Raw genomic sequence first — 14,865 nt, forward strand, 5'->3', positions numbered from 1 at the left:
TTGATTTAGTGTTCTGAGTACAGGGCTACAGGCCAAGATTTCCCAGTTTCTAATTTTGGCTCTGCATTTTACATCATCTTTCAGCTTAGGCAAGGAGATTCATTTCTCTGCTTTGCTTTCCTTAACTATAAAATGGGGCTAGTAATGCCTTATAGCCATGTGTGAAGATTAATTACCTAACTCCAGTTGACTGGTGCTCTCCTTTTATTTGGAAGGCATTTTGTGGCCATAAAATGCTGTCCAAGTGCTTATTTTTATCTGCACAGTGAGCAACTAGCTTAACTGGTAAAAAATCCAGTGGATTTATGATATGCTATCCTGACTTCCAGCTGTACTGCTGCTGCTGTGATTCTGAACCATGGGAATAGTGGGTGTCAAGTGCAGTAAAACATTAGCCATCCACACTGATTGAATGGAAAGGTTTTTGTACTAAATCAATGCATTTAAGTAACACGCCAAATACTACTTTCTTTTTTTGCTTGAGTTCAGCAGTTCTTTTCCTCCCTCTGTAGATGAAAGTGCCTATGTAATGATTTTATGGGTCATGGTCAGGAAGAAACTGCTATTAAAAAGTGAACTTGAGGGATAGGAAGAAAATGAGCATCATTGTCATTAACAGGCCATTTCAGGAGGGTTTGGTGAATTGTGTGATGGATGAAAACAATGTTCTTCTGCCAGTGCTCGGAAAGTACCAGTGATTCTGTGCACTGGTCATCATAAAATTAGGGCCTTGCAGACTGTCAGCTCTGTAGGTTACAGTTAGGCCAGAAGAATACTACATTTTCACCAGGTTGATCTAATAAATTAAAAAATTCCAGGGATGAAGATAATGATATTTCCATGTTACGTGTTTACCTGGACTTAAGGTTTTAATAGTATTTTTTTAATTTTAAATGAAAGTAATCCATAATTGTAACTCTTAACATACCCTATTGCAAAGCATAATCATATGCCAGCAATGATGAATATATAACAATGTTATCCCATTTGCCTTTTTCTGCCAAAATAGAAAATGCATTAAAAATTACCTGGGTTGAAACCAAGTTGTTAAATTATTAAAATAAAGTAATTCTCATGGATCTGATTTGTTTTCCATGTTTTGTTCACATAGGCCTTCTTCCAGAATATTGTTAAGCTTAGGCTGGGTTTGACAGGACTACTTGTATTTTCATATATGCATCAAAGCGTTCTGGACACTAAGCTTTTGATCCAGCTTTGAATACTGGATTTCACTATGTGCTGTTCTGAAAACAATTGCTCAAGGCTAGTGTCCTCTGTGCAGTGGAATTGCTCACCATAGTAAAGACTGCACCATTAAGTTTGGACTGGAAGTATTAGCCCCCAGTTCATGAGAGCAGAATGATCCATTTCATGCCTATGGTTGATTTATTTGATTTTTCATGTGTTTACATGACACTTAGAACTATAATAAGAGCAGAATATATTTTCCCAGGAAGCAGTTCTGTACTGGGTCCTAGTCCAATTCTGTGAAACCATTTCCTACAAAAATAATAAATGGCTTTGGCTCCACACTTCTGTGTGCCTGGGATACAACACAGGAGCATGCAGTACAGAAGATTAATTTTAATTTTTTTTATTAAATCCCAGCATTTTGCTGTCCCAAAGAATTAAAAAAAAAACCACAAAAAAGCCCACAAAAAACAAACCACAGAGCAAGGATGGAAGTTGTTACTCAAAGAACCTCTTGGGTTTGTATTTGGACAACATCTAGCTTGGGGGCTAATGAAGCTCTGGTCTATGACCCGAGCATCAGACTGCTGCCACAGCAAAATGTCCCTTAAATGCACTCTGTAGTGCAGTCAGATGCCTTAGTCAGTTGGATCTTTTAAGACTGGGGCAGAGAAAAGCTTCCTGTGAATCAGTAAAATGTCACAGAAATGCATCCTGTCTTCCTAACTTTTCCTACTCAATTCAGCAGTAAAGCTGTTCTATTGGGGTATAACAAAGAGAGAAATGGCTGCTGAATTTGTTTGAACCACAACCCCAGAGCATCACCGTAAGTTAAACCCCCTCTTGCTTGTGATAAAGTAGTATGAATTGGGTGTTTGTGGTTTTAATGTTGGACTCTTTTCACAAAAGCAGTTTGCTGTCTAGTTCCCACTGATTTTAATCCTAGATTTTAATTAAAATGGTAGTCTTAAGGATCAGATGCCCTGCATATCTTGAGAGTCTGGACGTCTGAATCGAGACCCATGTATGCAAGAGTCTGTGGAGCTAAGACTTAAATATCAACTGTATCTTACTGAAGTCCCCTAGGTAAAGTAGTTCAGAGGAATTCAGAACAGCACATTTAAATTGTCTGTAGAAGAACAGTTTGATAGTTAAGTGCACATATAGAACAGTTCTAAGATGCTGGTTTAAATATGGTAAATTTGATCTGTGTCTCTAAAGCAGAGAGCAAAGCTAACAGGTAGTTCTCAAATTTCCCTCCTTTCAGTTTGCCTAGAAATGGCAAGATCTCAGAGCACTTTGTTCAGCAAACCTGAAACTCTGGTCCACTTTGTTCAGTAAACCTGAACAAAGTGGACCAGAGTTTCAGCAGTAAACACGAACATCTGTCTGGCAGGTTGTTAGTCAGCTTTTTTATACTTTATCTTCATTACACTTTTTTTTTATTCTCCTGATTCCTGTTACAGCATTGTTTTTTCTCATGCTTTAGAGATGTCATCTCTCTGGGTACAATTCTACTCTGCCAAGGGGGAGTTGGAATCAGATATGGAGGGGAGGAGTTGTTCAGTAGTACTGTGCAGCCACTGTTGCCAGGCTTGTACCCACTTGAAAAGTGTGGGCTCTTGAACTTGGCTGCCTGACACGTCCAGCTGATGTGGGCTGGCCTAGCATCTGCTGCATTCATTGTGTTTAATGCTGCATCCATCTGTTTTCTGTCAAAGCCACTGCCAACAAATTACTAATCTATTAGAGAAACATGGAAATAAGATTGCACTCCTCATTCCTGGCAATTCCTCTTGTATTTTGTTTGGCTTTTATTTTTCTTTTTTCTTTTTTCTTTTTTTCTTTTTTTTTTTTTTTTTTTTTGTGGTCTGGGAAAGGTATAAGAATAGCTAGTACTTGAGGTATTGAGGAAATGCTTAGGGGAAAAAAAACATGGAAAAAAACATTGAAACTTGTTTTGCTTACTAAAAAGATACAACTTCCCTGTGCTTCTTGTATCCCTGAAGATTAATGACTAGGAACTATTTTAACTGAGCCACATATTTATATGGAGAAGATTCCACTGTTTTTTCTGTGTTGTGTGTATGCTGGAAAAGCCAAAGCACAAAAGATTACATTTTTTGTCCCAATTCAAAATAGCATCAAAACAGCAGTAGTGTTTTAGCATTGGTCTTTGCTCCTGCATGCAGGCTGCTGAATGAACTTCACAGACCTGAAATGACAAAATAAATTGGCTTTATGTAAATTGGACTGACAGTAGCTCCCAGTGATCATGGATATCAGGTCTGCTAGTCTAGAGGGAGAATTTGCTTCACTTTGGGAAGTAGTGTTACTGATGGCATGTACATAAGATGTGCTAACTGCTGTGCATAATCTTTGAGTGCACATATACACCATCCTGCTGTATTACTTTTTTTTTTTTGCACAAATAGCTGGAAGCCCAGAAGAACATCTAAGTTGTGCCCCGTTGCCTGTAACACATAGAAGAGCAGTGTGAAACTAGTCAGCCCTTCAGTCTGTAGTCACTTATGCTGGATCAGACACATGGCTTGAGCAGGTCTCAGCAACCAAAACCCTGGCTGGGGGCAATGACTCACTGAACAGAAAATAAGTCAACTGCCAGCAGCCAAGCCTAAAGGAGGAGGAGAAGTGACAGGGCAGTCTTAAGCCAGCATAAAGCTGAATCTGGAACCTTTCATCTCTGCTGAACCACATTGGGGATCCTTCTGTGAGGACCCCCAGGCAGAAACTTGGATTTTAAAGCAGAAGAGAATGGTTGCTTCATTTCCTTGGGAAGTGTAGGTCTCATACATTCTCACCAAGGAGATCTTGTAGTAGAGTGAGTTAGTTACAGGATGGAGAGGAGATTAGCGAAAGCACAGCAGCAGGAGCATATGAATTAATTATGTGTGCATTAAATGATGGATGAATATGTTTATTTTAAATACAAACAGGAGTTGGATGCCACCAACTTCTCTGCCTGGTAGCTGAGGCCTGAGGAGAGGCATGGCTGATCTGCACAATCAGAGGAAGAGTCCAAGAGCTTCTGCCTTCGAATAAGCGTGGGAATATCTGAGAGTAGTCAGGAAACTCTGCTTTGTGGCATCCCACAGGGAGGGAATGGGTCATGTTTCCACTAATCTGGATGAGATGGAGATGAAGACAAGTCAAAACTGATGAGTGAAGTAGTGCAGTGTGATGCATTTCCTAAAATAGTTTTCTATCATATCTTTAGCTTTTTTTTTTCTCTCTCTCTCTCTTTCTCATGCTGCCTGGGGTTTGTTTCTGTAACACTGCATGCTGTATACTCAATTTTTCTTAAGATTTCAATGTGACAGGAAAATCAGCACACGAATGAGTTAAGCTGCTGCAAGCAGAGCACTTTACTCCAGTGACAACACAGATTGGGTTCAGCCAGGTTTTCGTGTCGTTCCTTCATAAGGCACCTGCTTATATGAGCATCTTTGTACTTTTGCTGCTTACTTGTGTAAGACTAGTTTTCCCAGAGGAGTTGAACTGTAAGCTACCACCTCTTCTGCTGACAAAGCCAAACTGAAATTATTAGGAAAGCAGGGTGGGACAGGAGAAAGTAGGAATCTTTCTTGGACCCCAGCAGTCATCCTTACCAGTCCACACCAAATCACCTCTGTCTTAAATGGGCAAAACAGCTAGGAGCAAGAAGCCTGTTGCTGAAACTGCAGAAAGGAATGAGAAGATGAAATTACAAAAACAAGATTCTCTCTTGAACTTAATGTAATAGGCTTCTTACATGCCACATATCTCTCTCTTGCATAAGGCAGTTGTGTCCATTGTTGTTAACCCTCTGGAGGCTGTGCTTTTCTTTATTTCCTGTTGCCTTGTAACACACATTAGACAGAAAATGTTTGAGGGTACATGAAAATCAGGTTCATAGGATCATACAGGTTGGAAGGGTGTTCAAGAGCTGTTCTTGGCTGGCCTGGTATTCAAATCAGGGTCAGATAAAGGATCAGACAAGGTTACTCTCGGCTTTATCCAGCTGGGTTTTGAAAACTTCCATGCAGGGATCCTGCGTAACCTCCTTGGGCTGTTTGTTCCACTGCTTCTCCATCCTCATGTGTAAAAGTATTGTCCTGACTTTGAGGCCAGCATGGGTCACTTTAGTTCACATGTGTAAGTTCTGCAGCTGCTAACTTCCTAAACAGAAATATTTGCTCGAAAGTTCTAATGTTTTTCTCTGTGCTTTTTTTATCATTTTGTTCAGGAAACTACTCCAGACCACCGACGTACAGTGGTGTGCCCAACACAAGTTACAGTGGCCCAGGACCTGGCATGGGTATAAATGCCAACAGTCAGATGCATGGACAGGGGCCAAGCCAGCCTTGTGGTACCATGCCCCTGGGACGGATGCCATCAGCTGGGATGCAGAGCAGACCATTTCCTGGAAACATGAGCAGTATGACCCCCAATTCTCCTGGCATGTCTCAGCAGGGAGGCCCTGGGATGGGCCCACCCATGCCAACTGTGAACCGTAAGGCACAGGAGGCGGCTGCTGCAGTGATGCAGGCTGCTGCAAACTCTGCTCAGAGCAGGTATGCATTCAGATGAAAGGAATTTAAATAAGCAGGAATGTTTTCCTTGTCATTTCTGAAGTAACAGCACTGTATAGGTGTGTGAATGTGCATTTATACATGTTCTAGCTGTGCCCTTATCACTGGGAGGAGATGGTGTTTCAAAGAATACTTTTTCTTAATCATCTCCTTTTCTTAAAGAGAAAGCATGCTGTTGCCTGTTTGAATTATCCTCTCAAAAAGAGGTTGTGACAATGGTGATGGTGGCCTCTTCTAGTTTGGTTCTTGGGTTTACAGCTTTAGGAAAACCCACAGGATTGCAGTGACATTCAGCAAGCCCTCTGCAACTTTAAACTTCTTTGAGTTTTTATACTTTTTTAAGAGAAGGCCAACATGTCTTCACATGTCCTCAGCAGCTTACCCCTGGCAGAGAATAAGAAGCCTGTGAAGCTGCCCATCAATGCGTGCATCTACTGCCCGTGTTTTGAGCAGCAGTGCTGATGGCAGTTCTCTTCTGCAGGATGTTCTTTCTCTTAAGCAGGCCTGCAGAGGGGAAGAGGAGGGGAGGTTGAGCAGAGAAGCTGGAGGGGAGAGGCAGAGGGAGACATAAAAGCAATCTGTAGTTATCTGGAGTTGATACCTGCCACTTATGCATCCATAATAGAGAACCTGCAAACAGGACTGCAGATGTTGGAGCTTTGGGCAGCATAGCTATATGTTGCCATTTGTATATGGGTTTTGATAAAAGGCACTTTGATGTCCATGTCATTCTTAAAATGCCTGAATATTTGCAATTAAATCTTTTCTTTTTTTTTTTGTGCATGTGAAATTTTTCAGACTTAGTAACATCCTCATTTCTCTGGACTCAAATAACTCCTGGCATGTTTATTACCTTTTTCTGTTGCAAGAAGGTCCATAATGTTTGAGAATTACACAAATCTAGTTGTGCTCTTCTGGTGAACGTGTTCACCAGAATACACCATGTCTGTGTATTGCTCACTGCACTTATGCATACGTGTACACAGATGCGCATGCATTCATCCAGATATTTATCATTCAAGACCAGTGTTTGTGAACACTAGAATTGCTCATATTCTAAGATGCAGTGTTAAACGAGAAATGGGAAGCCAGTGTGTCCCTGTATTTGTTACTTCCTTGTTTTGAGAGCTTGAAAGGTAGGTGGCTGCTAATAATAAGCAGCAGCAAACATTAAAAACAACAGTTAATTTAGTGTACTTCTTGTTCTTACTCAATAAAATAGAAACAGGGTCCCTTAAAACAGATCATACTCCAGCAGATATCTGTAAACCAGCAGTCCCTTTCTTCTGTTGCTTGTTTTAACATACCTGTCTAGTAGGATTTATGGAAGTCTGCTTCTGTCTGTCTGGTTTAGGCTATAAGCTGATAGGTCAGGCACGAAGGAATAAGTAGGCCATCACTTCAGCTGCAGGAACAAGATTTCTCTATAACCATGGAAGGAAAGGAAAAGCTCACGTTTGTTGGTCTTGACAACAAGAAAAGACTTTGTGTTAAGTGGAAAGCATTTGCTTGTGATTCAACTTACACATTGGGCATGGTGTGTGGTGTTTGATCAAAAACTGGGTTAAATGATTATCACTTCTATCTCACATCTTCCCTCCAAGTTAGTTTTGTAAGACTGCTTTTTCTTTCTAGCTTTGCCTGGACAAAAATGCACCATTTAAGGGCATTCCTAACACATAATGACCATTCCAGTTATCCAGCACCTATGGAAGGGCTGAGCAGTCACTGAATCTCTATCGCAAATACTGGCAAAAAGGTTATTTATAAACTGCAAATTGGGAGGAACTTGTCACACTGCTTTCATGCCAGGGCTTGCAAGCCCACTGTTTTCCTCTTTGATCTCAAGTCAGCTGTAGGGGAGAAAGCATGATGATTTTTGGTTGTTCCTGCAAGTTCTCAAGAGTCGCATATGGAAGGAATGTATTTGACAGTGACAGGGATCTGTGATACAGATCAAATCCAGAGAGGCTGTTCTTTCATTCTGCTTCAGACCACCATACATTAGGTGACCTGCTTATCCCAGCCTGTCTGGGGCTGGCAGACACCCCATGTTTTCTTCACAGCACCTGAACTGTGGCAACACTCAGGCTCCCTCAGTGTACCAAACTGACTGGTATGGGTAGGTAGCAGTGTAAACTGGACTTGCTGTGGGACTTTGGCACTTTTTTTTAAATGTTAGTGAACATCCCATCTTGCTGCGGAAAGAATATAAAAAACCACATGAAAGATACAGAAATACTTGAATTGTAGAGGGGATTTTATTTTTTGTTATCTTTTTACTAACGCCACTGTGACAGTACAATGAGAATCTGCATGTCATTTACACCTGCATGGCTTTTGGCACAGCTCCATTTCCTTGTGCCTAAAAGGGAAGTGAAGAACCTTGTCGGTGAGAAGGAATGAGATGTGTCCTTCCCTCACCCAGGCATCATCTTTCTCTCTTCATTGTTGGTGTTCTTGTCTGCAGTTGTGCACGCAGCCACGTTTTGTGGACTTGGTGGTATTGTCACTGCTGCCTAGGCAGAGAACTGCAACCCCCAAATGATGTACTGCAGGAGTGATTACAGGGTTTCTTAACAGGATTTTCAAGGAAGTTTTAGTACACTGTAGTTGAGTGTGCATGTATTTGAAAAATCAGTCTCTAGAAGAACTTTTAGGAGCACTAAGTATCCCTTGCAAAATATTTGCCTGAAGTGCAGCTACTGTTTTCTAACCAGAGTTCTCCACACTGATTTCTGTAACCATATCACAAATTACAGAACTGGGAGAAAGTATTTATGTTGGCTCCCAGCCTGTTGCTCCCTCATAAACAACTCCATCTTCACCTGAGATTTAACCTTTATGGACTTCCCTGCCATCCTTTATTTCAGTTATTGCTTCTGTAGGAAATCTTTAATACCCAAATTGTTGCTGCTGTCACAGCAATTAATAAGTTTTATTTGCCAGTTTTCTGTAGCTGATAGTTTGGTTTATTCCTTAATAATATCATTCTTATTTGTGCACAGAAAAAGCAGAAAGAAAAACAAAAAATTAGAACACAATTCTGGTTATCCAATTCAAAAAACAAAACTTAGTGAAATAGGTGAGAGCTCCCACCATACTACTTTGCCTGCCTGGGAAGACATCCACTCCTATATGGCAACATATAAACAGTGCCCAGCCTTTTTCTTCAAATGTGTTGAGTTTATAAGATTCAGCTGTGGAGCTCAAAAAGTGATGGATTTTTATTACTGTAAAACACCCTTCTGTGTGTAGAATTAAGAATAAAATTAAACGGTTGTGTCATAGTTATGGTTACACAGCAGTATTTCTGTTCGAGTTGGTTGTGATCCACTTCAAGGTCAACTTGTTGACTCAGTAGCAAAGTATCAATAGGGGAGAGAAATTTATCTTCAGCTGTTAATCCACAGGATCTGTCCTTTTCCAGCTCAGGAGTCTCACTTAGACATAGAATGATGGTTTGCCTCTGCCTTGCAAGCCACACTAAGCAGAAGCATAAAATAAATTTAAATGGCTTGCATCAGCAAAAAATCTGTTCCACTGGGGCACAAAATCAATGTTCATTAACCAGGGCAGGATGATCAGGATGATCAGGATCTGAGTGTCAGCCAGTTATACCTAGGTATCATCCTCAGAGCAGGCCACCACCCTTTTATTAGAAAAGATTAAAATCATATAAATGAAAGTGGTGGCTGTGGAAGATACTGGGTTTACACCATTTGAGTTAGCCTTTGACCTCATCTTGAGGTCTGCTTTATGTTAAGCTTAGATTAATTTCTACAGCTATGTAATACCTTCCCTGTAACCTAAAATCTTACGATGTCCTAGTCTCTCTTGTGCATGCAGGCTAGTGTTTCCAAATTGATACCTGCTATGTCAAGCTAGAGAAAAGAAAGGTGTTTTTAAGACCGCTGAATCTCTTCATTGTTTCAGACAACCCAGGGTGTTCCAGCTTGCTCTGAGTAAAAGTTCACAGCAGGCAATGTTAAATAAATCTCTAGTACCGTGTGTAGTAATTCAGTTTATTTTCAGGAGGAGAATGTGAAGGAACTACAAAACAGTGTTTTCCTTTTCAAATTTGTCTTGTCTTGGTCTCAGCATAACCACTGACTGGTGAGGACTGTATGCTGAAGACCTAATATATCCATGGAAGAAAAGACTCTTCATAACTTAGATTGGCATGGACTGAAACCCCAAGGGCTGATTCTGCTGCTGGAGACTAGAATTCAGAGGAGACCTTAAAGGACCAGGTGTCTCCAAAAGATCTTTTATCACACTGAGATTCTTAGAACAGCACATAGATTTATAGTGATAGATAAATGTTCCTGTGTGTATAAAACTGCATCACAATAAGCCTTCAGTAAAAAGTTTTAAGCAAATGAGATAATGTTTTCCCTATTGATGTGAAAGGCAGTAAATTTAGCCAATGTCTTCTAGTACCAGCCAGTGTTGAGCTCCTCAGTTTGTAAATGCCCAGCTTGAACTGTTGCAGGACTGTGTGTGCACTGTCTGTGAGGTTTTGCTTCCTACAGCAAGTTCTCAGTTTAAAATTGATTATCAGGTTGGTGCCTGAAGTCAACAGACACCTTTAGAGCTAGATGCTTGTCACCATCACTTTTCAGCATCTCTCAGTAAGTGTCATTCAGAGCATGTCTTCTTAGCAGTAGAAAGTGTGACTGTAGTATATGGAAAGGTAAAAACACAGTTGTAAAATAGCTGGCTTGCATGCTGTTAGTAGTGTGGCCTTAGAAGATGTAATTCACTGCTAGCTGGCTGTGAAATGTGCATCCAACTGGATGCTAAAATGAGCCTTGTGCTGGTACAACTACAGTTATCAATACCTGAACTAATTACAACAAAATGAGTTTAGATGTGCCTACATGAGGAGCAATCCTGTCTTTGAAGGCAGCCCCTTTGACCCCAATGTACCTTAATATGATTCTCAGGATTGCATGTTGCAATTTTGTAAATTAAAGCAATTTTTTTTATAGATTGAGTGAATTTAGAATTCAGTGCCATTGATTTTAGAGGAGACGATTCAGACATAGTAGTTTATTAAACTGAGGAATTGGGAACCAGCTTTGCTATTTGCAGCCTCTGATCATTTTAAATCCTGGCTATTGGGTTGCTAAATTGAGGTGGATATTTGCATTATCTTCTGCTGATCCCCATGCCACCTGAGAAGCAGTGTTCAGTCTCTACAATAATGTGCAATGTTGCATTGCTTTGACATACTTCTAGGCATTCTAGAATGTGGTTCTGGTTCTAAATTGCTTAGCAACTGGTTAGATACCGTAGCCTCATCGTAGTGTGGTGAGAAGAATTTAGTATGTTTTTAATCAGTCATCAAAGTGATCAAACAAAACTGCACTTATATTAGAGAATTTCTGTTGTACAGAGAAACACAATTCGTGTAAATTGGTTTTAAAAATGTCTTCTTAGACTGTGTGTGTGTATACTTGCACATGCACACTTGCATACATACAGGCACACTAACCTTCCATCACCATTTCTCTCCTGTTATGTATGTATAATTCATAACCCATGTTGCTGGTGCCAGCAAAGCACTTTTTCTGTATTATTTTCTCCAACAGCAGGGTAATGCAGCACTGCTGATGGACTAGAAGGTACTGGTGAGGAAATATAGTAATGGACATAGTGCATTAAAATGTCAAAAGGAAAAAGAAGGAGGCGGAAATGGGGAATAAATTTTTAAAAAAGAAGAATAATATAAATAAAACCCAGAATTGTTCTAGGTGTTTTACATCCTAGTGCCTGTCAGTTTTGTGCAGTATTTTCCAGTCTGGCCCTTTTGATCTTGAAACTTGGATTTAAAATTCTAATTGTGATTTTGAAAGCTGCAGTTTTGTAGCAGGAACTCTTGAAGCGCTCCAGTAAAACTTACCATCTTTAATCCCTGGAGAGAGTATATATTTTCCATTGTTTTCCCTTTTCCCCTTAAGCTTGGAGGTGCTGTTCTTCTCTGTTGGGAAGTTCGGTGGAGTGCAGGAAGGTTAAGTACTCATTCAAGTTTCTTTGCTTATTCAAACCAGGCTACTTCTAGATGAAAGGCTGCCAGCTGTGAAATCCCCAAAGTAAACTAGGCTAAGATAGGACTGCTAGCCATAATTGGAGCCAGTGCCTGCGTTATCTGTTGCCTTTGAAATAAGCCCCTGGCAAGAAAGGCTCTTTCTGCCGGGTCTTTTATTTAACATTCAGTCACATGGAAGGAGTTGCTCCTGTTCAAATCCAGGCCATTCACAGTTCTCCAGGCTCAAGCAGTCTGGTCATTCCCCTCTGCTCTGCTCCTCCAAGCAATCACAGATTTCCTTTGGAGATCTTGATGGGTCACCCTGAAATGAGCCCCACTTTGCTTTCCATTAGTGCTGTTCTGATATCCTGGTGGTACTTTGAGTCCACGAAACTGAATTTGGCTTCCTAAACAAAGTCTGTGTGTAGTTTCAGCGGGGTGAAGTGGTTTTACTTCTTGGCCTAAATGGCTGTATTGTCTCTGTGAACCTCAGATACTTCTGTGCTGGCTCCCCCTGGGGCTGGAGGAGGTTCAGTAATAGCTGGAGTATGTTCTCCCCATGCTAGTCTTCTGTGTGATTTGAGGGGTTAAAAGCCCAAATACTAATGCTTACTGTAATTTCTAAGGAAGCTATTAACCAATACTGACATATTTCTCTTCTAAAGGACCCGTGCTTCTTTCCTCTTCATGAGAAATAGTAATTTTTGTCAAGATGATTATTTTATTATTTTATTATTTTCCTCATGTTTTTTCTTTTCAGATCAGAATCATGTATGAGGTTTTTTCTATAATGTCTTAGGAGGGAGGAAGTTCAGCTTAGCTTATATGTATTTATTATTGTAAGGGGAAAACTGGAAATCTTCTGTTATTATTTTATTTAAATGGAGATGCATTTTATGGATCAGCTCAAAATTGCTGATAAAATCATGTAAGGATTGGAAGAAACTTTATGCGCTGAGCTAACCGAAGCCATTTCTTGTGGGAGACTAAGAGAAATACATTTTTATCTGGAATTTTGTTTTACTAAAAGGTAAATCCATCATTTCAGAGCCCTGGTTGTCACCATGCTGCAGAGCTCTTGCAGGGAGCCAGTGATTTGGGGAGGCATTTTTTTCTTCTTTGGACTCATCAATCAAGTCAACTGCTGTATGCTGTTCATGCCATTAGAGATTAACCACAGACCTCAAGAGTCCTACTCTTTACCTCCTTCAGAAGAGCAACCATTCTTAAATTGTGAAAGCAGGAGCATGTTGGGAAGGAAGCGTGATTTTTAGTCATGAATAAGAATTTTCACTTACCTCAGAGACACTTCTAATTCGATTATTTTTGTGTCAAGATTATTTTTGGCTCGATTTGGTTGTTTAGGAGATTCACTGCCTTCTGTAGAAAGACTAATTATTTTGAAACAGAATTGCAGTGTAGGACTTTGTGTAGCTTATTAACATTCTGCCTCAGGGTTGAATGTTACACAGAAATTCTGTACCTTAAAATTTGATCTTTAGGACATTAAGAATGCGGTACTTCATTAATTGATATTGTAGAAACTTAAAGAATAAGGAAGGACCTTAGATTGAATACTCTTTCTTGGGTGACAAAAACTATTTCAGATGAAGAAACAGTTTTCACAGTCTGTCAGAAGATCTACTAGTTTAACTCAAAGAAGTGGTTAGAAAAAAAAAAGCCATAACAAAATAGGAGAATAGCCATCTGTTTAATGGGACTCATGAAGAAAGCTAATTCTGTGACTGTGCTGTGTGATTTGGCACATAACACTGTGCAAGTACAGGACTGTGATTGAACAGCCTAAGATTTTTGTGACAGAATGGGAGAGATATAAAAAATGATAGGAGGGTTTCAGGTTTTGAAAGGGGTTTAAGGTTTTAGGCTCTTTTTTGAAAGAAAAATAAACAATTTTTTTTTAGCAGTGCTGCTCGGGGAAATATGAGTGGGAAGAGCCCTTCAGTTTGTTGATGAGTTCAGATGGGAGCAGCAATTCTAGCTGGACATATAAGTAGCCTTGTAAGAATCACATTAAATAATCTAACAGCATGAGATTTTGTTAATGATGGCTGGCAATCTTACTAACATGTTAAATACCTGTTGCAGTCACCACAGTAGGTTTCAGGTGTCTGAAACAAAGATGAAGCAAAGAGACAGCTGAAATCATGCTGACATGTGCACTACATTGCTCTTGTGAAACTGTCCAGTGTGCCAAAGAGCCAAGACTGATGGTAGCAGTGCTGGTAATAATATCAATAAACATATAACTGCTCCAGGCCATTGGATGAAGGTAGGTGAGTGAAAACATGTCTGCTGGAAAATCCCTCTGGAGAACTTCCTCACCATGCTGATGCACATGCACAGTTGCGTTCAGCATGCTGCTGTCAACCAGATGACATTTTACTATGAAAAAATACATTGAAGAGCTGGCATGAAATAATCAGGTTTTTATTAGATTTTTGGTTGGTTGCTAGCACAGCGCATTCCAAGGTGCTCAAAAGCAGCATGAGGATGTGACTGAACATGGTAAGAAGGTGGTGGGAGACATCATCCCCAGGTGGAAGACAGGAGAGCTCAGGAGTCAAACCTCTCCCAAGACAGTGTCCCACCAGAGGAAACTGGGTTAGTGTAGCACAGAATGTCTCCTTAGTTTCCTGTAGCTTTTTAGCACCATGCTTTGGTGACCTTCTGGCTGTTCATGTGCTGGGAACAGACTCTTACCACTTTCAAGTAATCTTTCTGGGAGAGAGTTCATAGGGCTTTCCAACTTTGTAATACAGCTATTTATAAACATGCACAAAAATAGAAGGTGAATAGTGAGAGTCATATGAGTCATTCCCATTTTGATATCAAGTCACACCAGGCTAAATCAACCTTCTTGACATTCTGGTTCAGATTGACAGCATCATGCCACAGAGGGCAAATTTCTTTTTTTCCCTATAAACCCAGTTCACGCATGCTCCTGCTTGCTGGACAGGTTAAAGCATCCCTCTTTTGTGTATCACACACTCCACGTGGGCTAAGAAGTGTAATTCCTCAGTGCTCAGA

At 40.3% G+C, this 14,865-nt stretch overlaps 1 protein-coding gene across 4 annotated transcripts in view; it reads left to right on the top strand.

The window, feature by feature from the left end:
• ARID1B (AT-rich interaction domain 1B) overlaps positions 1-14,865 on the top strand; it is a 322,479-nt gene that overhangs the window by 258,605 nt on the left and 49,009 nt on the right. For all 4 annotated transcript variants that reach the window (XM_062490065.1, XM_062490061.1, XM_062490064.1 and 1 more), the window contains one exon: positions 5,438-5,765. In XM_062490065.1, the coding sequence (XP_062346049.1) occupies positions 5,438-5,765 (328 nt within the window). The remainder of the gene's footprint in view (positions 1-5,437; positions 5,766-14,865) is intronic.

The sequence above is a fragment of the Cinclus cinclus genome, chromosome 3 (genome assembly GCF_963662255.1).
Source record: "Cinclus cinclus chromosome 3, bCinCin1.1, whole genome shotgun sequence".
In the NCBI taxonomy this organism is placed as follows: Eukaryota; Metazoa; Chordata; class Aves; order Passeriformes; family Cinclidae; genus Cinclus; species Cinclus cinclus.